The following is a 23,561-nucleotide window of genomic DNA, read 5'->3' on the forward strand; positions in this document are numbered from 1 at the left end:
TCTTTTGGCTTCAATATTATGAATATGTGTATCATTATAATCGAGATCCAACAAACCATTTTTGTTGGTGTGTATGACCATAGAAGGTTTTATTCATGTAAACAGAACAACAATTGTTCTCTAACTTAAATGAATAACCGTATTGCAATAAACATGATCAAATCATATTCATGCTCAATGCAAACACCAAATAACACTTATTTAGGTTCAACACTAATCCCGAAATTATAGGGAGTGTGCGATGATGATCATATCAATCTTGGAACCACTTCCAACACACATCGTCACTTCACCCTTAACTAGTCTCTGTTTATTCTGCAACTCCCGTTTCGAGTTACTAATCTTAGCAACTGAACTAGTATCAAATACTTAGGGGTTGCTATAAACACTAGTAAAGTACACATCAATAACATGTATATCAAATATACTTATGTTCACTTTGCCATCCTTCTTATCCGCCAATCACTTGGGGTAGTTCTGCTTCCAGTGACCAGTCCCTTTGCAGTAGAAGCACTCAGTCTCAGGCTTAGGACCAGACTTGGGCTTCTTCACTTGAGCAGCAACTTGCTTGCCGTTTTCTTGAAGTTCCCCTTCTTCCCTTTGCCCTTTACTTGAAACTAGTGGTCTTGTTAACCATCAACACTTGATGTTTTTCTTGATTTCTACCTTCGTTGATTTCAGCATCACGAAGAGCTTGGGAGTTGTTTCCGTTATCCCTTGCATATTATAGTTCATCACGAAGTTCTACTAACTTGGTGATGGTGACTAGAGAATTCTGTCAATCACTATCTTATCTGGAAGATTAACTCCCACTTGATTCAAGCGATTGTAGTACCCAGACAATCTGAGCACATGCTCACTAGTTGAGCGATTCTCCTCCATCTTTTAGCTATAGAACTTGTTGGAGACTTCATATTTCTCAACTCGGGTATTTGCTTGAAATATTAATCTTCAACTCCTGGAACATCTCATATGGTCCATGATGTTCAAAACGTCTTTGAAGTCCCGATTCTAAGCCGTTAAGCATGGTGCACTTAAACTATCAAGTAGTCATCATATTGAGCTAGCCAAACGTTCATAATGTCTGCATCTGCTCCTGCAATAGGTCTGTCACCTAGCGGTGCATCAAGGACATAATTCTTCTGTGCAGCAATGAGGATAAACCTCAGATCACGGATCCAATCCGCATCATTGCTACTAACATCTTTCAACATAATTTTCTCTAGGAACATATCAAAATAAATATATAAAAGCAACAACGCGAGCTATTGATCTACAACATAGATATGCTAATACTACCAGGACTAAGTTCATGATAAATTTAAGTTCAACTAATCAAATTACTTAAGAACTCCCACTTAGATAGACATCCCTCTAATCCTCTAAGTGATCACGTGATCCAAATCAACTAAACCATAACCGATCATCATGTGAGATGGAGTAGTTTCTTTGGTGAACATCACTATGTTGATCATATCTACTATATGATTCACGCTCGACCTTTCGGTCTCCGTGTTTCGAGGCCATATCTGCATATGCTAGGCTCGTCAAGTTTAACCTGAGTATTCTGCGTGTGCAAAACTGGCTTGCACCCGTTGTAGATGGACGTAGAGCTTATCACACCCGATCATCACGTGGTGTCTGGCACGACGAACTTTGGCAACTGTGCATACTCAGGGAGAACACTTCTTGATAATTTAGTGAGAGATCATCTTATAATGCTACCGTCAATCAAAGCAAGATAAGATGCATATTAAGATAAACATCACATGCAAATCAATATAAGTGATATGATATGGCCATCATCATCTTGTGCTTGTGATCTCCATCTCCGAAGCACCGTCATGATCACCATCGTCACCGGCGCGACACCTTGATCTCCATCGTAGCATCGTTGTCGTCTCGCCAATCTTATGCTTCCAGGACTATCGCTACCGCTTAGTGATAAAGTAAAGCATTACATCGCGATTGCATTGCATACAATAAAGCGACAGCCATATGGCTCCTGCCAGTTGCCGGTAACTTGGTTACAAAACATGATCATCTCATACAATAAAGTTCAGCATCATGCCTTGACCATATCACATCACAACATGCCCTGCAAAAACAAGTTAGACGTCCTCTACTTTGTTGTTGCAAGTTTTACGTGGCTGCTATGGGCTTAAGCAAGAACCAATCTCACCTACGCATCAAAACCACAACGATAGTTTGTCAAATAGACTCCGTTTTAACCTTCGCAAGGACCGGGCGTAGCCACACTCGGTTCAACTAAAGTTGGAGAGACAGTCGCCCGCAAGCCACCTATGTGCAAAGCACGTCGGGGGAACCGGTCTCGCGTAAGCGTACGCGTAATGTTGCTCCGGGTCGTCTCGTCCAACAATACCGTCGAACCAAAGTATGACATGCTGGTAGGCAGTATGACTTATATCGCCCACAACTCACTTGTGTTCTACTCGTGCATATAACATCAAACCATAAAACCTAGGCTCTGATACCACTGTTGGGTTTCGTAGTAATTTCAAAATTTTCCTACGCACACGCAAGATCATGGTGATGCATTGCAACGAGGGGGAGAGTATGATCTACGTACCCTTGTAGATCGCAACGGAAGCGTTGACACAACGTAGAGGAAGTAGTCGTACGTCTTCTTCCGGATCTGACCGATCCAAGCACCGTTACTCCGGCACCTCCGAGTTCTTAGCACACGTACAGCTCGATGACAATCCCCGGGCTCCGATCCAGCAAAGCTTCAGGGAGGAGTTCCGTCAGCACGACGGCGTGGTGACGATCTTGATGTTCTACCAACGCAGGGCTTCGCCTAAGCACTACAACGATATGATCGAGGTGAAATATGGTGGCAGGGGGCACCGCACACGGCTAAGGAACGATCTTAATGATCAACTTGTGTGTCTAGAGGTGCCCCCTGCCCCTGTATATAAAGGAGCAAGGGGGGAGAGGTGCGGCCAGCCTTGGGGCACGCCAGGAGAGTCCTACTCCCTTTGGGAGTAGGATTCCCCCCCCCCCCAATCCTAGTTGGAATAGGATTCCTCAAGGGGGGGGGGAAGAGAGAGAGGGGGGCCGGCCACCTCTCCTAGTCCTAATAGGACTAGGTGAGGAGGGAGGCGCGCGACCACCTTGGGCTGCCCCTTTTCTCCTTTCCACTAAAGCCCACTAAGGCCCATTTAGCTCCCGGGGGGTTCCGGTAACCTCCCGGTACTCCGGTAAAATCCCGATTTCACCCGGAACACTTCCGATATCCAAATATAGGCTTCCAATATATCAATCTTTATGTCTCGACCATTTCGAGACTCCTCGTCATGTCCGTGATCACATCCGGGACTCCGAGCTAATTTCGGTACATCAAAATGCATAAACTCATAATAACTATCATCGTAACGTTAAGCGTGCGGACCCTACGGTTCGAGAATAATGCAGACATGACTGAGACACATCTCCGGTCAATAACCAATAGCGGGACCTGGATTCCCATATTGGCTCCTACATATTCCACGAAGATCTTTATCGGTCAGACCGCATAACAACATACGTTGTTCCCTTTGTCATCGGTATGTTACTTGCCCGAGATTCGATCGTCGGTATCCAATACTAGTTAAATCTCGTTACCGGCAAGTCTCTTTACTCATTCTGTAATACATCATCCCGCAACTAACTCATTAGTTGCAATGCTTGCAAGGCTTATGTGATGTGCATTACCGAGAGGGCCCAGAGATACCTCTCCGACAATCGGAGTGACAAATCCTAATCTCGAAATACGCCAACCCAACATCTACCTTTGGAGACACCTGTAGAGCACCTTTATAATCACCCATTTACGTTGTGACATTTGGTAGCACACAAAGTGTTCCTCCGGCAAATGGGAGTTGCATAATCTCATAGTCATAGGAACATGTATAAGTCATGAAGAAAGCAATAGCAACATACTAAACGATCGGGTGCTAAGCTAATGGAATGGGTCATGTCAATCAGATCATTCATCTAATGATGTGATCCCGTTAATCAAATAACAACTCTTTGTCCATGGTTAGGAAACATAACCATCTTTGATTAACGAGCTAGTCAAGTAGAGGCATACTAGTGACACTCTGTTTGTCTATGTATTCACACATGTATTATGTTTCCGGTTAATACAATTCTAGCATGAATAATAAACATTTATCATGATATAAGGAAATAAATAATAACTTTATTATTGCCTCTAGGGCATATTTCCTTCAATATAGGCATCACGTCGACAAGTAGACCGAAACGATTCTGCATCTACTACTATTACTCCACTCATCGACCGCTATCTAGCATGCATCTAGAGTATCTCTACTCCTATAAAAATCACGGTTGGTGGTGATGGTGTGTCTGCCATCTATCATCTTTGACCGTTTGATTTGCATCCGACGCATAGTAGCAACCCCACATCCCATTTGCAAAGAAACCCCTCATTCTCCTCGTCCATATCCATCCAGTCCCACCTTATCCACTCAACGAAGCAATCGACCCTTCTGGAAAAAAGTGGAATCGAAGTGGCAGCAACAGCGGCTGTCGCTCTGCACGCCACCGGCGCCCTCCGCTCCCGACTCCTCTCTACCACGGCAGCCTCGCCGCACACCGCCACACCCATACCCACCTCCACCTTCCTTCCTCCCCCTACCCCGTCTTCTACGATGCCGACATCGTCAAGTACACCGCCGGCGCCATCCGTCCGCCAAGTCTGCAATGCATCTCCTGCCTACTCCTCCGGTGCAGCAGACTCGACGCCCAACACATCTCCCTTCTCACCGCCGTCTCCTGCTCCCCCTCCCCCTTCTCCTTCGACACCGACGTTGGCAAGTACGCCGCCGGTGCCGTCCGTCCCCGGAGTCCGCGAGGACTCTCCTGCTTCCCCATCCGAGGCTCTGATGCAGCAGTCCCGCCGCCCACCACCTCCCCTGTCCTCGCTGACCTCCACGTACGCTGCTACACACTACGCATCCTCGGCGACAGCGCCGCCACCTACTACTCCCTCCCGGCAGACGCGCTCTATGGCCATCCCCTTCGAGTATGCGCTGCTCCCCTAGGACCTCTATGCCGTCTGCAATTGGTCTCTCCTCCCACATGAGTCATCTGTTTCATTACTTGCGCACCTGCTGCTATCACCATCCCGATTGGAAGCCCTCAGCCTGGCAAGAGATTTTTGTGAATTGAAGTACTCGACCATGTTTGGGTTCAAATAGCAGTATCCAATCTACTACATGGTGTATCAATATCAGGTTCGTAATTTCTGCATGTTTCCTGTCTAGGCCTTTGAATTGTAACTAAGATCTCCATTGATGAGTCATAGGACAAGGTAAGATACAGAACCAGCCGGCACACAAAGGCCGGCTTGATCTATTTCAGTTTTGTAGTGTACATCCGTTACAGCTTACAAGTGCACCTAAGACAACAAAATAAGCACCAAGTGATTTTGACATTAACTCCGGGTCAAAATCTGGGCTTGCAATGCTTCAGTTCTTGGGGTTCTCACAGTTCTAGATTATTTTTCTTGAGCACTTGGCGGAACTGAACCTTCTAGATCACCATCCGTGCTTCCACGAACTTCTCCTTCAGGATGTGCTTCAAGGAGGCCCGGGGTACTCCATGCAGCCCCTGAAACCCCAATTGAATTGGATGTTCGTGGAGTTGGTATGGTCTAATCGGCAAAACATTGCTGCCAGGTATTTCATCTGGTGTGCTTTTGGTGATTTTTGGAGCAGAAAACGAGATGCAAGTTTGATTCAGAATCACATGCTCTGTTTCTTTCACAGTTCCCTACATGTGTAGTACTGCACTGCGATGTTTCTCCATTGCATAGAGTGCAGTTAGCCAGGTACTGATTATAAAAAAATCATTGGTACGTATCCATGCAGTTTGTTTAATTTGGCCAAGACAATCACACGTTTTTGAGCATATTCTTCATAGAGCCATGCCCATAGTTTTGATGATGAATATTACAAGCTACAGATTTAAGTCTATTTCCAACACAAAGTGTGACATCATGTTTTATCTGCTCAAATTATGTTTCGATTATGCATGAATCTATGTTGATAATTAACCTATGATGCCTACTTTCAGTTACCAATTAAACATATTGGGTTACATTTGCTTCTTTTTATTAAGCAGGAAATGTAAGAGAGATCAGACTAAAAATTCCTGCTTCCTCTTGCTATTATATATCTTTGTAATTTGTAAACACTATTATGCTTGCTGCTCTGCCATGAGCAGTTATAGTTTCTGGTTGCTCCTTTGGTGACACAATAGCTTTAATTCGTTGCTTGGCACCCTCATGCTAGATTACATGCAGGCATGTGCGCTGTCAGGAAACTGTGCGGACAGTGGGTCAACATGTCCATGGTCATTACCTAGCTCGTGCTGCACCGATGCTGCTGGTCGTTGTTGTTGATGACCTCCAGCATAGTTATGTTCATGTTACAGGAGAAGGTTGAGTTCTGCAAGAGAGACTGGACATGTGCATACTACTTGGTGAGTGCAGGTCAACTGGGACTCATGGGACTTCCAGCGTGGATGGAACGAGACGCTCATGTCCCCGCCTTTCCAAATGGTGACATAAGTACCCCAGAATGTGCTTGCCTTAAAGAGATAACTTTTTCATGACAAATTTCCATTACTTCAACACGCTCCTTCTATCTCCTTGATGATGTTATATTCCTAAACTCCTATGTACTTAACACTTCTCTCTATCGCACATGAGCAATTAATTTTCTCTAATGTTTCCATTTGCACAACAGAATAGTACCTTTATTCCATTACTCATGTTGATATATTTGTGCTCTCCAAGATTTCAGTTCACATATCAATTTTAATCTTTGCATGTAAATTTTGATAATGTGTAAGGTTTATATGCTTTTATCCCATTGAAAACTTGCTTTAATTCCTCGGATGATAATCCTGCTGTTAAACCCATGCCGTGTTTACTAAATAATTTGCCTCCTACAGTGTGCTTCTGTCGTAATGCCTGATTTGCTCATATGGACAATAATGACTAGATCTATGGACCCATATATCAGTCGCTTAGATAGCTTGATTTTTTTCCTAATCTAGATTTGGAAAGAATTAGTAATGGGCAACATCATTGCTGAACTACAGTATGGATGTACTGTTGATATTGCACATTGCAACCACATGGTTGTCTTCTCGGGCTTTTGAGGCACGCACACCTATTTTATGGTTCTGGTTCAAGTTTAGTTTAATCTACAGTTACAATTAATATTGTCTTTCAAGTAAATTCAACATCGTGTTATCTCATATGAACATGATACAACCATATTGCATATGGAGCTTTCAACAATTCACGGCAATTCCTCATGGTTCTTTTTTCGTGTGCAGGCCCTAAGATACATGTGTTGTCGAACATGAGACTCCCTAAGGTGTGGAGCTAGAAGAGGTGGCGTTTCCAAAGGCAGTGCCAGCTAATGCATGGATGGCCAACGAAGCTAATGCATGGATTTTTTTTCCTCACAAAAATAAAGATGTCAAGGCACAACTTGCTGGGGGAACCAAGCATGTTGACCATTGCAATTTGAACGCATATATTATCGAAAATGGGATGATTTGTGTAGTTTTATAGCAATACAAATGCGCTTTTGGATGTAAATTTTGCGGCAACACGCTTTGGGATTAAATGGATGGGTGAATGAAGAGAGGGAAAAAAACGTATGTCCTAAGTAGAATGATTATCTAGAGAAATGTCTTCATATATTCCATTGTTGTCCCGTTGCATCGCACGGGCATCTTACTAGTTAAGTTAAAAACAGAGTAACGCCTTAAGCAAGATGACATGATATAGAGGGATAGTTTCATGCAATATGATAAAAACCCCATCTTGTTATTCTCGATGGCAACAATACAATACGTGCCTTGCTGCCCCTTCTGTCACTAGGAAATGACACCGCAAGATTGAACCCAAAGCTAAGCACTTCTCCCATGGCAAGAACAACCAATCTAGTAGGCCCAAATCAAACTGATAATTCAAAGAGACTTGCAATGATAACCAATCATACATAAAAGAATTCAGAGAAGATTCAAATATTATTCATAGATATACTTGATCATAAACCCACAATTCATCGGTCTCAACAAACACACCGTAAAAAGAAGATTACATCGAATAGATCTTCATGAGAGAGGGGGAGAACATTGTATTGAGATCCAAAAAGAGAGAAGAAGCCATCTAGCTACTAACTATGGACCCGTAGGTCTGAAGTAAACTACTCACACTTCATCGGAGAGGCTTGGATGATGATGTAGAAGCCCTCCGTGATCGATGCCCCCTCCGGCGGAGCTCCGGAACAGGCCCCAAGATGGGATCTCATGGATACAGAAAGTTGCGGCGGTGGAATTAGGTTTTTGGCTCTGTCCCCGATCGTTTGGAGGTACGTGGATATATATAGAAGGAAGAAGTACGTCGGTGGAGTTTCGAGGGGCCCACGAGGCAGGGGGCACGCCCTAGGGGGGCGCCCTCGTGACCGCCTCGTGGCTTTCTTGACGGAGGGTCCAAGTCTCCTGGATCTTATCTAATGAGAAAATCACGTTTCCCGAGGTTTCATTCCGTTTGATATTCTGTTTCTCCGAAACACTGAAATAGGCAAAAAACAGCAAGTCTGGGCTGGGCCTCCGGTTAATAAGTTAGTCCCAAAAATAATATAAAAGTGGAAAATAAAGCCCAATATAGTCCAAAACAGTACTCCCTCCTTCCATCTATATAGGGCCTAATGCGTTTTTCGAGGCTAACTTTGACCAAATGTTAGAGCAATAATATATGACATGCAACTTACACAAAACACATCATCAAATTCGTATGTGAAAGGAGCTTTCAGTGATATAATTTTCACATTATGCATGTCATGTAGTATTAATTTTATTAATAGTCAAAGGTGGTCTTGAAAAACACATTAGGCCCTATATAGATGGAAGGAGGGAGTAGATAATATAGCATGAAGCAATTAAAAATTATAGATATGTTGGAGACGTATCAGGTATGAGGCCGCCGTAGCCACCTGCCACCAATCCATCTTCAGTGTTGTATTGCTGCATCAATCTTGCCCGGTCTAGCTACCGTCGACGCCACCACGATGCCAGACAGCGCCACCTCCCTGCATGAGTCCATTTCCGTGCATCAGACGTCGAGTGTTCACGGTGCCATGCCGCCGAGATCCGTCGCCATCAATGTGTAAGCTGAAGCACCGCTCCACCAAAAAGCCTTCCACTGGTCCCTCTGTCCTTGTACACCTCCACGAATGACACGCGCAAGCGGGAAACGACACCATAGCGTCGCCGTCATCTGATCTACTGATCTAGGGTTCCCCCCCCCAGAGGTAGCATAGAGTGGCCTTGAACTTCTCCAGGGCGATGCCTTCAAGAAGGAAACGACGCAGACAGCGCCCCCACTGCCGGCCTTGGCAGCTAGCCGAGAGCAGGTTTTCACCCAGATCGGTTCGAAGATCCTCCCTCAAGCATCTCGTGCACGGACTGCCGCCATCTCTGTCGGGGACTGGATGAAAGGAGTCTAGGCCGCCGCGCCTTACCGGCCATAGCACCACCATGGTGCCTACAGCTGGCGCCGTCAGGCCCACCGCGCTTGCCTGTAGATGCACACCGGAAACGCCGGCTCACCCAAGCCCATCTGGGCAAGACCAGATCGGCGATCTCGGCGACTCCGCCGCCGGGAGGTTGCGCCTCCGCTGATGCCGCCGTCACGCATGCCGTAGGGATCTCGCTGCTCCTTGCCGCCGGATCTGCATCGAACGATGCGTCGCTGCCGCCCAAAAAAAACACCACCACCGCGCGAGGGATAAGGCCCCCCCGCCGCCATCATAGGCCAGGCTTCGCCGGTGAGACCTCAGGCGGCGGGAGGACGGAGGAGGCGAGGGAAGGGGGCCTAGGGCTGGCGGCGTGGTCGCCCCCCGTGTCGCCTAGGGTTGGCGATGTGGGGGTGGGTGCGTGGGGTTTAGTTTAGTGTCTTTTACAGACAAATCACATAGGTGTGTCTTGAGTTTAACTTTACATACAGAAGTCAACATTAAGAACATGATCTCGATATAAGATCTCGAGAACCCAAGTCCAGATTGGTGCCTGACCTAGGCCGGCTCGCCCACGGTTTGAACCAAACCCGTGGACGATTACAAGGAGAATGAGTTTGATTTCTAAAGTTGGCTATTCATAGATTCTCTCTTTCCCATTTTCTCTATTGACACCAGAGTAACTATCATGAGCGGCGAATCAACCCGTGGTTGAGTTGGTTAGGTGGACAGTGGTATCCCCAACCCACCAGGGTTTAAATCCTGGTGCTCGCACTGTTTCTGGATTTATTTCAGGATTTCCGGCGATACGTTTTCAGTGGGAGGAGACGTTCCCGTCGACGACGAGGCGCTTACGATGACTTCGTAAATCTCAAAATGATATGCCGGCTCAGTCTCTCGGAGGTGCTCATAGAGGTAGGGTGTGCGTGTGTGCGTTCATAGGGGTGAGTGTATGTGCGTGTATATGAGCGCTTGTGTCTATTGATGCTAAAAAAAAAACTATCATGAGCGACTGTTTTCCTAAAAAAGGAAAAAAACTATCACGAGTGACTGAAAATCGATTCATGCCATTTTTCTGTTTTTCTAATATTAGTAAGATGCCCGTGCGTTGCATGCAACATTGGAATGCATTGATCCGGGTCATCTCATGTTTAATAAATATTGATAGGTTTCTTCAGATATCCATTCTTCTCTAGAGCTCACAAGCATACGGATAAATAATAAATGTAGGAAAATATATAAAAAATATCTTTTGCGAATAAAAGCATTCAAGTGTTTAACCTGCATCCAAAACTTTATGAAGAAATAACACTTATTGTGCTTTGCAAAAAATCATCTTCAATTTTTTTTGAATATCGATTTTGTTTATTTTTTTCTCGACAACTATGAATGTAACTCAGGATGACTTGGAAAATGGCAGAGGAGATGGCGAGGAGTAGGGGGTCGTGGTGGTGGTCGGCAATGCGGCCCAAGCGAAGGCATAATAGGCGTTGGGGGCAGACAACACCAAGAGCAGCGACCTTTCTAGATCTTTTTATTTTGTCATGACATGACTAGATGAGGTGAGAGGCAGGGGTTATCTACCAACGAGTAATGGAGTGCGGGGGGTCTTTTTGTAAAACTGACATAGTTTGTCTCAGATGTGTTGAATGCAAATCGAACGATTGTAAACGGAGGATGGCAGGCACACTATCATCACCAACTCAGCTTTTTATATATTTTTCTAATATTGTTTTGAGAAGATGTTTTCTTTCAATTGTACTACTCTAGATGAGTTTGGGTTTTGACATGGACCCACAGTCATAGACTCTAGCGTGCACATGTCGCGCACGTGTCGCCACGTGGGACGAAGGACGCCCCGTCCACCCACCACTCATCCGCCCGTGACCTCGCTCGCTCGCTCGCCAATCGCCACTCTCCCACCGCCCCATCATCCGCTGCCCTCCGTTCCCCTCCACTCCTCGACGCGGCGGCGGCGGCGTCTCAGCTCCACCCCACTCCCTCCCGGCTAAGGCAATGGCGATGGCCTCCGCGCACGCGCCGAGCGGCGCCGGGAGCCTGGCGCCGCGCGGGGCGCTGAGGGTGCGCGCGCCCGCCGGGCTGGGCTACCTCGGCCTCGGCCCCTCCAGGCCGGCCCTCCGCCCCGTCGCCCTCGCGAGGCGCGCCGCCCCCTCGGGCGCCCGGTCCCCGCTGCTCAGGTGCGCCGCGGCCTCCTCGCCCCCGGCCGCTGCGGCGGCGCGGCCCGCCTCGGCGCCGCGCTTCATCCAGCACAAGAAGGAGGCCTTCTGGTTCTACCGCTTCCTCTCCATCGTCTACGACCACGTCATCAACCCGGGCCACTGGACCGAGGACATGCGCGACGACGCGCTCGAGCCCGCCGACCTCCACAGCCGCAAGCTCAAGGTCGTCGACGTCGGCGGCGGCACGGGCTTCACCACGCTCGGCATCGTCAGGCACGTCGACCCCGCCAACGTCACGCTGCTCGACCAGTCGCCCCACCAGCTCGAGAAGGCCAGGCAGAAGGAGGCGCTCAAGGGGGTCGACATCATGGAGGGCGACGCCGAGGACCTCCCCTTCCCCACCGACACCTTCGACCGATACGTCTCCGCCGGCAGGTAATCTCATCAACCCCTCTTCCTCTGCTCTGCTATGCCATGCTTATACGAACGCTGTTTGTTAATTGTTGTGGTAGACAAATTACTCTGTACTATAGGATGCTGAATTTTGTGTCCTGTCATGACTGACGATTTTTCTGGCCTCCAGCATTGAGTACTGGCCTGACCCGCAGCGAGGAATCAAGGAGGCCTACAGGGTCCTCAGGCTCGGCGGGAAAGCTTGTTTGATCGGCCCCGTGCACCCAACCTTTTGGCTGTCTCGCTTTTTTGCCGATATGTGGATGCTGTTCCCCACTGAAGAGGAGTATATTGAATGGTTCACGAAGGCAGGGTTCAAGGATGTTCAGCTCAAGAGGATTGGACCGAAGTGGTACCGTGGTGTCCGTAGGCATGGCCTGATCATGGGGTGCTCCGTGACGGGTGTCAAGAGAGAAAGCGGGGACTCCCCTTTACAGGCAAGTTTTTGCTAAAAATGGCTTGCAGATTAACATTTTCAACTCTCCCTACATTTTGATATGCTTTGTCAAGATGGGTCTTGTTACGGCAACTTGTACTTCCATTGCAGTAGACTGGACCTAAGTAGTTAAACTAGATTAAGCATTTTTTTTATCAAACAGTTACTACTATTTCCTATTCTTAGATAAAGCATATGCAAAGACATGATAGTTTTTCTTTTTTGCATTTCATAATTTTTTGGACCTTGTTGCCGCCTGGTTATCCACAAGTATACAAAGTAGCAGTTAGAAAGGGATAACTTTCTGCATGTTTGAGAGTGAATAATGGACCTTCATATTGTCTGCATTTAGATACTTTCTTTCATGTTTTTGTATGGTTCTATATTAAGAGGTTTTCATCTTTTTTTTCTTCTCACAGCTTGGTCCGAAGGCTGAAGATGTCAGCAAGCCCGTGAATCCTATCACCTTTTTCTTCCGCTTCCTCATGGGAACAATATGTGCCGCGTACTATGTTCTGGTGCCTATTTACATGTGGATAAAGGACCAGATTGTGCCCAAAGGCATGCCGATCTAAGGGAGGGGAATTGAGCTGCAGCGAAGAGAGGATAGCCAATATCTGAATTAGGCTTCTCTATATTAGGCACTTCACATCTGTTTTTGTTTACCTTTTATATTTCCTGTTGTCGTGTATTTACTTTACTTTGGGTCTTGTTATGTGGAGAAATAATATTTATGACTTGGATTAAACGCGTCAGAGCTCTTGAGCGTGAAATGGCTCATTTGTAGCAGGTCATTGTTTCACAAATAGAATGTATCTGTAATATTTCTCCACCGTATGCTGACTTGCTAAGTGGTACACAAAAAATGATACATGAGCTGAATTCCTATTTGTTTGTTGCATCTCGCCATCTACTATGTCGTCGATATGTGCATGTATACCTGATTTCTCTGGTAACTCAGGTGTATAAGGACGATGGTTTTGTTGATCATGTGCTCTCTAATATTTACTTGACCAATATATTACGTCATCCACTCAAGTTGTGAATAGCCTCACCATACACATGTTTGATCAGGTTGGTTGCTTTTCCACAGTTCAAGCAATCCTTTCCATTTCCCTCAAATGTCATTCTTTTGCTTTATGCTAATGTTATGATGTTATGACTTATAACACTTGTTGTCAGGAGGATATTCCTAAGAAAATTTAGATGCTAACATTTGAGAGCATATTTGAATATTTGCATAGCTTGACATCGAGCTAATGCCGTCTTAGGATAATCATGATATATTTGGCACATGCTGACTTATCTGAGGGGTACCTGTACTCACTCACGTGTTATAATTTGTATGTGCAGGGAATTGATACCTGTTCAATTGGCTCTTCATGACTTGCACATCTACATTTGATCTATATATGTAATAAGGTACGTGATCAAATAAGCTATGTGACCCTGTGCATTTTTTCATTTATCAAAATAGATACATGGATTGCCCTCTGCATAATTGACCCTAGTTAGTCTTAGAAACAGCTGTACCATATTGGAGTATGATTCTAGAACCTTTCTCTGTTTTTTTTTGGCTTTGTTATATTTCCTTCAGTCCAGATGCCTGGGTAGGCTAGATGCATGTAGTTGTTTTCCTGCAGTCTAGATGGCAGCAGTCTATTAGGCGCCTTATTAGGTATGCCGGGTTTTCTCTTCCTTGAGTTATTGTGATTCTATTATCGATGAAAAAGATGAGCTCCCTGTGAAGATTTGTATTCAGTTGTTATCTTCTTCAGCCCCAGTCCTCGACCCAAAACTGTACGTGATATATGATGCCGCATCAACTAAGTCCACTTACGGGTGGTTAAAAGCACCTTGGGCTCAGTGATATCATGCTTTCTGGACCACAATACATTTCCTGGGTTCTGCAGATCCAACCTTCAGCTCAACATCACCAATGAGCAAAGCGGGGCTTCAACCTTCACCTATGTGCTTTTCCTGCTGGCCTCAGCTATAGGGCTCCAGCCTGGTGACCAGCAGCTGTCATTGTCTATTGCAGCTGGCTTAGGTGCAGATGAGCAGATGATTTCGCCTGGTGGTTAATAATTTCTTAATTCTAAAGAGTAATTTGCGGGGCATGTGTGTAATACGCCAAGACTATTCTGGAGATCAACCCAATCATGCCCAAATGCCTTAAAACGTATGCACTCAACATGCACTAAATATTTTATATGAACCAGTGAGTAAAATTGAAGCTGGTAGATTTCTAAGAAATTGTACTAGAAATAGACAAAATCCATGACTGTTGATGAACTATGTGTACACACAGCAGCATAATTACAGAGCTGTCCTAGAAATCATGAGATAACCATTATACATAAAGAAACAGATACAGTGATAATGAAAGATGTGACTAGTGTTTCACAAGAAAGTACATTCACTGTTACCCCAGCAGGCCAAGGAAGATACATACAGTAGTCATCTTGCACGATCTACATCTAGGACCAATTTGGCTGTGTTGGTGCTCTGGTATTTCATTTCGTCAGAAGCTATAGACATTGATGATTCTCCATCAGGGTATTGCGTCCTCATAGGATTTGGTGTGGTGACTTGCTGCATCTGGATTCTCCTCAACATTTGCAAACGCTCTGCTACTTCCTTCATTGTTGGCCTCTCATCTCCTCTTGGGTTCAAACAATGCATGACGAGTTCAGCTAGTTTCTCGAGCACCACCGTAACTTCATCTTCTATTATATCATCATCCAATATATCGCGGAGCTTCTTCTGGTGAAACGTCATGAGGAAGGCATGCGATAGCGCTTTCTGTTCATTAAGATTATCAATGAATATAGCCTTCTTTCTTGTTAGTAGCTCTAGAAGAACAACCCCAAAACTGTAGACATCGCTTCTGTCAGTAAGGTGATGACTGACAAAAGACTCAGGGTCAAGGTACCCAAGAGTTCCTTGGATAAACATGATGAAATCATTCTTGTCTATGGGCTTCAGTGCCGATGCTCCAAAATCTGCAACTTTTGCATTGTATTCATTATCCAAAAGTATATTGAGTGATTTGACATCCCCATGCAGAATTGTGCGAGAAGTTGATGAATGGATGTAAGCAAGGGCCTCTGCTGATTGTGTAGCAATCTTCAGTCGAAGATCCAATGGGATTATTGATTTACGATCATTGCTGTGAAGGAACTCAAAGAGGGTACCATTCGATATGAACTCATACACCAACATCGGCACATCTACCTCCAAGCAGCAACCGAGTAACCTCACGATGTTCCTATGGTTAATCTGTGACAATATTATTATCTCATTTACAAATTCTTCTCTGCAGTCGTCGTTGATTACTTTGGACTTCTTTATGGCAACTTCTTTGTCATCATGTAAAGTTCCTCTATAAACCATTCCATGACCCCCACAGCCAAGAACTCGATCGTTGCTGTAGTTTTCTGTGGCTTTCTTGACCTCTTTCTCTGTAAGTATATGAAAGGTGTCCACTTGCCTTGATCTCATCTCATCATATAATTTCAGACCTCCATTTTGTTTAAAATACTCGTCCTTCTCCTTCCTGTGCTTTCTTCTTTGCAATTTCATGGCCAACAGGCATGCCAATGCTATCACCACAACTGAGGAAACACTGAGGCCTGCAGAATGATTATGATGCTTCAACTCATCAAAAGCATGTAAATGCACCTTGGATAAAGAAAGAGTATACCCTCGGGTATGTTGCTTACCTATAACCACCTGTTCAGCTTGGGTTAGCACAGGTTGACATCCGGAATTTTTGCTATCTGATTTTTTTCCTATCCCGCATTTGCATACATAACCTCCTGGTATGTTGCGACATACCCCATTTCTGCATGGGTATAATTCTGTATACTTGGAGTTTTGCTTATGCAGCTTGCACTCATCTATGTCTGAAAAGAATTATAAATTTAATATATAGTGGCATAAAGCCATAATTAAACCAAAACTTAAAATATATTAAGGAAGCTAAAGATTTTTTTAAGAAGGAACAAAAATCTACTGAAATATGCTTGCAGTGACAGTTGCTTATCCCGATTTCTAAAATTAAGAGAAATTCCATTAGTAAATAATTCACCTTGACAGCCTCTGGGGAGATAAGGATTGCCCTCATATCCTTCAGAACAGTTGCACATGTAGCCTGGGCCATTGGTTGCACCCACACAATAGCTGTTTGAACTGACACATGCATAACCCATTGGCGCCGTTGCTCCATCCTTTGGGCAGGAGCCATTTCTGATGGCCCAGTCAGCAATAACAGGGACACCTCTCTTGGCTCTCTCGTTGATGAACCCAAGACGCCCGACAAGGTCCTGCTGCCTGAAGCTGTACCATCCAACCTCTGCAAGCATAGCGTAGAAGCATGGGTTGAATGTCCATACACTGCTCTGGTTGATGATCAAGAGCGCCGCAAAGTCGGTGAGGTTTGGGGTGATGGTGGTTTCGCAGCAGCCCTTCCCAGTGCACGGGGCACCGTTAGACGTGCTGTTGATGCCCTGGCAGTAGGAGTAGCAGCCGGCCACATACAGGTCTGGGTTGCTGTGCAGGTAGCCACCAATGATACCCATGGTGTTGCAGCCAATGACCATGAAGCGGTTGCGTTTGGTTGAGGGGATGAACGGCGTACCCACCAAGTTGAAGCCGCTGGTGTAGTTGTCCATGATTGTGGTGTTCGACGCGAAGCAGTTGTAGCTGACGGGGCCGTAAACACGCATCTCAGCACGCTCCAGGGAGATGTCAATGATCTCTGATAACCCCGAAGGGCCACCAATCATTGGTCGTGGGGGTTGGAAGGTGCTGTTACAGGTGACGGTGAAGTAGCTGTTCAAGCTAGCTGCGGCGCAGCCATTGCCGATGCCAAAAGGGTATGGGATTGACACGTTGCCACACTTGTCAGGGCACCCCGGCAACGCTATGGAGATCCCAGAAGTGGTTGCAGATAGCGCCGCCACTTTGAAGGCGATGAGAATCAGGAGGATGAATGCTTCTTTCATGGTTGGAAACTTGGTGGTTACTTCCTGCGGCGCTGTCTTTCTAACTTGCCAACTTAGGCAACGGTATCCCATTTTCCTTCGTTGCTATCTGATTGTGTACCCTAGGCTTGATAGACCATGGATCCTCAGACTGGTGCTTATGTATGAGCTACTATTTACAGTTGATTTGTATAATTGTTGATTAACTATTTCATGGGTGACAGCGGCGCACACTTAGGTGTGTTTGAGAAAAATAAACTATTTCGTGGGTGAGATCAGCGTTGAATGGGATACTTCTACCTGAATTTTGTATTGTTTAAGTGTTCAAAGTTGGAAAACGCAGTGCTTATTAAGAAACAGAAATATAGTTTGTTTAGTCCTTTGTATTGACAAGTGTCTGAGAGTGAAAGAAAGTGATACCAGAGTTGCTTATATTTTGGATAAATCTTGTCACCCATTTGTATTGTTTAGTATTGAGAGTTGAAAATCACAATGCATATAATATTTTTGATTAGTTCGCTCCCACGTTTCTATTGAAGGTTTCTCTGAAATTGAGTAAAGGATGATGGTTTATATGTTGTTCTGATTAGTTCACTTATAATTTAGAAAAGTCTTCACCGGTTTATAGGTTATTCATATGCCAGTCAAAGTATAGCTCGTAGTTTAATGTCCCACATGTGAATGCATGTCATATCTGTTTGGTCAGATAGCGTAGTTTGGAACTTATACATAACAAACTAGATGGAAGCACTAGTCGATCAGCTTGAAAAGTCAAGATAAGCTTAGCCAGCAATAGTTTGAAGTGCATAACTAGGCTGAAATCTGAAAATATTTTGACTGTTCAACCGTTTATCTCCGTTCACAGCTTTCACAGGCATTAGGTTTTTTGCTGTTGTGGCAGGGAGAAACGATGATCCTTGCGCAGATGCGCCAAAGTGATACCCTGGAGGTTGCATGCTGAAGCCCCCCTGGCCTGAAAAAAATGGACTGTTTACACGCATGCTGACGAGTGTGAGCCTAGCTTCAGTCCGGTTGGGACTTGGAAGCCGAATATGCATGCAAGCATCAGAACTGGTCCCAGACTATCCTATCTAGCTCCAAACAGGTACTGAACGGTCCTCATAAGCTAATGTTAGTAAATTTTGGTGCATGCGGTTTCTTCACAATTTCTGGGAATTGAACTGGTCAAGGTGTCTAATATATAATTCTTGCATAAGAAAATTCGTCTTGAAGACTTTAGAGCTATACCGTGTAGAGCTATACAACGTATGCTATTCTACTTCTGAAAACACACACACATATATTCTAGCATGTAGCTACGTTACGTGAGGTTTACCCTAGTTATATGATGGGCATGATCCGAGTTAACTAGGTAATTCTTACCTCGGATAATAGTAATAATAATCAAAACTAGACTTTTTTATGACTCAAACAGATACATGATACCAGTAATTCAGTATTATGGTATTCTGCTACAACTTCTGTCCAGATGTGCTTAATTGGGACGGCTAAAACAAAGTTCTACCTCCTGTCGATTTAGCCCGTTGTACATCACTGCATGCGTCTAAGTAGTAAATTCTGACATCTAACAAGAGAATTATTCACATTAGGCTGAGGCTTTGACTCACTATTTAAGGGGAAAATGGCAACACCTTGCACATAGACTTTACTTGGGGTGAGGTCAATACTTGACTAGGACAAACCACCACCTAGCTAGTCAGACCATTTTAACATACATACACCAGCTCATCTCGAAAAAACAAAAGAAAAAGGTTGGACATATCAACCATCATACTGCAACGTGGATTTAGACTTTTACTTGATCGGAATTCACCTTTGAATACTTGAGTTGATGTGACTGTATCTGTTGTATAGGCCGAGTCTGATTGCGTAGTATGCTAAGGCGCAATTTATCTCATAAAAGGAGAAGCATGGGCCTCAGCACACTCAACACAATCGCCAAATTAAGCAAGTGATGGCGTGAGCCATGCATCTAACCTTGCAGCAGCAAACACCAACTCTGGTTGTAATGCTCTACCTGAAACTAATTGTAGTCTTCCTGGCGATGGCATTGGCTAAACCTGCAGGTGGTGCCATATCCCTGGCGCTCCCTGGCTGCCCTGACAGGTGTGGTGATGTGCCCATCCCTTACCCCTTTGGCATTGGCGCACAGTGTGCCGCGGTCAGCCTCAGCAGCTTCTTCAATCTTGACTGCAAAAACACCTCCCACCCGCTGCAGCCGACGGTTGGGGGGCCAGCCGATGTGGCCGTCAACGTTGCTGATATTTCGCTGGAGCGCGGCGAGATGAGGGTGCTCATCCCTGTCAGCTACATCTGCTTCACATCAAGTGCAACCGTATCGGCGAGCAATAACAACACCGTGGGGTTCGGCCTGGAGGACACGCCGTTCCTCCCATCCCCTGGGCGCAACCGCTTTACGGTTATTGGCTGCAATACCCTGGGTCTTGTTGGTGGTTTCCGCGGAGGCACGAGCCAGTACCTCGCTGGCTGCTACTCCTACTGCGATGGTGCCAGTGGTGCATCAGACGACGGAGCACCATGCACTGGGACGGGCTGCTGTGAGGCATCCATCCCGACCAACCTCACCGCCTTCAATGTGGCGTTTCCGATTAACAGTAGCAGTGTGTGGGGATTCAATCCATGCTTCTATGCCATGGTCGCTGAGGTCGGATGGTACAGGTTCCAGCGTCGTGACCTCGCTGGCGAGCTTGGGTTCATCAACAACAGGGCAAAGGACGGTGCACCTGTCATCGTGAACTGGGCGGTTAGGAACGGATCATGCCTGGAGCAAAGAAACTATGCATGTGTCAGTGCAAACAGTTACTGCGAGAGTGCGAGCAATGGACCTGGGTACTTGTGCCATTGTTCCCCTGGTTACGAGGGTAACGCCTACCTGAACAACGGTTGTCAAGGTAACTACTGTACTTGTAGGTCATACATAGCAAGCAGTTTGACTTACCTGATTGCGTGCAATGGTTTTGTTGATCATGTTCAGATATAGATGAATGCATGCTGCGTGAGCAGGACCCCAAATACGAAGAGTTGTATCCTTGCAGGAACGGAGTCTGTCTTAACACTCCAGGAGGCTATGATTGTAAATGCAAGAAAAGAACCAAGTCTGATGGTACAAAGTTCGGATGCCGACCTCTGTATTCTCGAGATGAACAGCTGTTGATAGGCAAGTTCAACTCTCGTTTGTTTTGTTTTGTCTAACTTACAGATTCATATATTTCTCCTTGATTTGATGAGTTGAAACATCTCAATATCAATTTCACATGCCTAAATAAAATTATATGATTTTGCAGGCTTGAGCGTTTCTGCCGTTGTGATAATATCCTTGGCATGCTTTTTGGCTATGCAATTACAAAGGAAAAAGCACAGGAAGGAGAAAGACGAGTATTTCAAGCAAAATGGAGGGCTCATGTTATATGATGAGATGAGGTCAAGGCAGGTCGATACTGTCCGCATACTCACTCAAAAGGAGATCAAGATAGCCACTGACAACTACAACGAAGACCGAGTTCTTGGATGTGGCGGCCATGGAATGGTCTACAAGGGTACTTTGGATGACCTCAGAGAGGTTGCTATAAAGAAGTCCAAAGTGATCAATGATGATTGCAGGGACGAGTTTGTAAATGAGATCATAATCTTGTCGCAGATCAACCACCGGAACATCGTGAGGTTATTAGGCTGTTGCCTGGATATAGATGTCCCAGTGTTGGTATATGAGTTCGTCTCCAATGGGACACTATATGAGTTTCTTCATGGTGGGCCTGATCACAATCTGTCACCAATTCCACTTGATCTCCGCCTGAAGATCGCCACACAATCAGCAGAAGCTCTTGCTTACCTGCACTCATCGACATCCCGCACAATTTTGCACGGGGATGTCAAATCCGCCAACATTCTGCTCGACGATCAGCGCCACGCCAAGGTTGCAGACTTTGGAGCATCGGCGCTCAAGTCCATGGACGAAAGCGAGTTCATCATGCTCGTCCAGGGAACCCTCGGCTACCTCGACCCTGAGAGCTTCATCAGCCATGTCCTCACCGACAAGAGTGATGTGTACAGCTTTGGTGTCGTTCTCCTCGAGCTGTTGACGAGGAAGAGGGCTCTGTATGCCGATAGGTCCTCCAAGGAGAAGAGATCCTTGTCCCATAGTTTCCTCCTGATGTTCGACCAGAACATGCACCTGAAGATGCTCGACTCTGAGATCGCAGAGGATGCCGCCGCTATGGTGGTCGTTGAGAAGCTCGCGGCCCTCGCCGTGCACTGCCTGAGCGTGAGAGGAGGCGACAGGCCGACGATGAAGGAAGTCGCGGAGCGGCTGCAGGTGCTGTGGAGGATCCAGATGCGCCAGGCCGGTGATGGTGACAAGGATGATGACTTCGGTGGAGGATCCCTGTCGCCGGTGGTTCTTCCTTCGGCCGAGGTGACAGATGGGAGCTTGGAGACGTGAGAACTGGCGCTGGGCGTTTATGTTCTTGTATCGTTCGTACTTTGTACGAACAGTTTGTGTGTTTGTGGGATTTGTATGGTGTGTTTATGTGATACTCCCTCAGTAAATAAATATAAGAGCGTTTAGATCACTATTTATCTAAACGCTCTTATATTTGTTTACGGGGGTAGTACTAGCAAAAGGATCCGGTGTTGCAACGGCAGAAAAAAAATTCATAATCTTCAATAGCCATGATCACATTTTGCTGCATCACTGAGATGTACTATAACTCTCAATTTTGTGAAAAATCATAAACATTTTCTAAAACTCGTGAACATATTTGAAATCGTGAATATTTTTCAAACTCATGACCACTTTTACAAATTTTTGAACATTTTCTAAAATCGAGAACATTTTTTGAATTCATGAACATTTTATACTATTTGCAATCTTTTTAAAAAAATTGTGAACTTCTTAAACAATTTTCTTTAGAACATTTCTAGAACGAACGAACATTGTTTTAAAAATTGGTGGAACAATTTTTGAAATTCACGAACATTATTTGATTTAATGAATATTTTTTAAAATGCATGATCATTTTCTAAATCAGCGAATATTTTATGAACAAATAAACTATTTTGTAAGTCAAGCATAGTTTTTGAATAAGCAAACATTTTTTTATAAAATCATGGATATTTTTTGAATCCACACACATTTTATGATTTATTAAACATATTATATCAAAATTCTCATTTGTTTTAATTTTTGGAACCTTTTTAATTCCAAACCATATAAAGCAAAAAAGCAACGGAAAAGGAAAAGGAAAAAAAATAAAAAAACAGGCCGCCCGGACATGGGCTGGTGCAAACGGGCGTGCTGCATCTTCTCCCAATGCAGATCACAGTATAGGAGGTCCTACCGGATGGGTCGGCCTAGGCGGGGATTCCCCGGTATGAAACATTTTTTTATCACTTATATGTGATATTGGTGGGTAACTGCAACTTTGGAGACAATTTCCGCAACGTACCGCAAGAACCAATAACCTCTTTGTTATTAGGTAGGCATAGATAATTAAACACACTGTGAGTAGGATCAATTACTTGAAAAAATCCTATTCTAACCTATTAGATGGATCCTTGAAAAAATATCTGATTAGATTAGATACATTTTACAGTTAAAAAAGGTTCTACAGTTGCAAACTTACAATTTTTAAAGAAAATCATTTTTTAATTACAATCCTACAACTTTTTATGAAATTCTTTAAATTAAAGTGACCCTGAAAAATGTGCTTGAGAAATTACGTCAATCAACATCTCTAGCGTCAAGTCAAAATATGCTTTGATGAAGCTGTTGGAGCGGCTTCGATCCGGCATGGGGTGATGGCCGGGATGGGCTACTCTTGGAGTGCGATGGTGATGATTGTTGTGGATATGTGGAAGATGGCGGAGGATCGGGCCGTTTGTTGAAGAGCGGGTTGGT

At 45.0% G+C, this 23,561-nt stretch overlaps 3 protein-coding genes and 1 long non-coding RNA gene across 6 annotated transcripts; 3 read left to right on the forward strand and 1 right to left on the reverse strand.

The window, feature by feature from the left end:
• The first annotated feature begins 4,490 nt into the window (after positions 1-4,490).
• On the forward strand, positions 4,491-7,783 carry LOC123102139 (uncharacterized). Its single transcript, XR_006448774.1, has 2 exons — positions 4,491-6,589; positions 7,375-7,783. It is a non-coding gene; the product is annotated as an uncharacterized lncRNA (long non-coding RNA).
• A 3,689-nt stretch (positions 7,784-11,472) lies between these two features.
• LOC123102141 (2-methyl-6-phytyl-1,4-hydroquinone methyltransferase 2, chloroplastic) lies at positions 11,473-13,390 on the forward strand. The gene is made up of 3 exons (XM_044523440.1): positions 11,473-12,181; positions 12,330-12,636; positions 13,055-13,390. The coding sequence occupies exons 1-3, from the start codon at positions 11,583-11,585 to the stop codon at positions 13,208-13,210; spliced, it is 1,062 nt and encodes a 353-aa protein (XP_044379375.1). The 5' UTR covers positions 11,473-11,582; the 3' UTR covers positions 13,211-13,390.
• A 1,680-nt stretch (positions 13,391-15,070) lies between these two features.
• Positions 15,071-17,644, reverse strand: LOC123102142 (wall-associated receptor kinase 2). Its single transcript, XM_044523441.1, has 2 exons — positions 16,729-17,644; positions 15,071-16,543 (listed from the first exon to the last, which is right to left on the reverse strand). Exons 1-2 carry the CDS (start codon positions 17,642-17,644, stop codon positions 15,096-15,098), a joined length of 2,364 nt encoding a protein of 787 aa, XP_044379376.1. The 3' UTR covers positions 15,071-15,095.
• On the forward strand, positions 16,086-22,251 carry LOC123102140 (wall-associated receptor kinase 5). Of its 3 annotated transcripts, XM_044523437.1 has the most exons (5): positions 16,086-16,347; positions 18,525-18,728; positions 19,499-20,556; positions 20,640-20,822; positions 20,950-22,251. In XM_044523437.1, the coding sequence occupies exons 3-5, from the start codon at positions 19,611-19,613 to the stop codon at positions 22,101-22,103; spliced, it is 2,283 nt and encodes a 760-aa protein (XP_044379372.1). In that variant the 5' UTR covers positions 16,086-16,347; positions 18,525-18,728; positions 19,499-19,610; the 3' UTR covers positions 22,104-22,251. The 3 variants fall into 3 exon arrangements, with proteins under 3 accessions (XP_044379372.1, XP_044379373.1, XP_044379374.1); XM_044523438.1 differs by lacking the exon at positions 16,086-16,347 and having other exon boundaries at positions 17,466-18,728; XM_044523439.1 differs by lacking the exons at positions 16,086-16,347; positions 18,525-18,728 and having other exon boundaries at positions 18,737-20,556.
• The last annotated feature ends 1,310 nt before the right edge of the window (positions 22,252-23,561 follow it).

This window comes from Triticum aestivum, chromosome 5A (assembly GCF_018294505.1).
Source record: "Triticum aestivum cultivar Chinese Spring chromosome 5A, IWGSC CS RefSeq v2.1, whole genome shotgun sequence".
In the NCBI taxonomy this organism is placed as follows: domain Eukaryota; kingdom Viridiplantae; phylum Streptophyta; class Magnoliopsida; order Poales; family Poaceae; genus Triticum; species Triticum aestivum.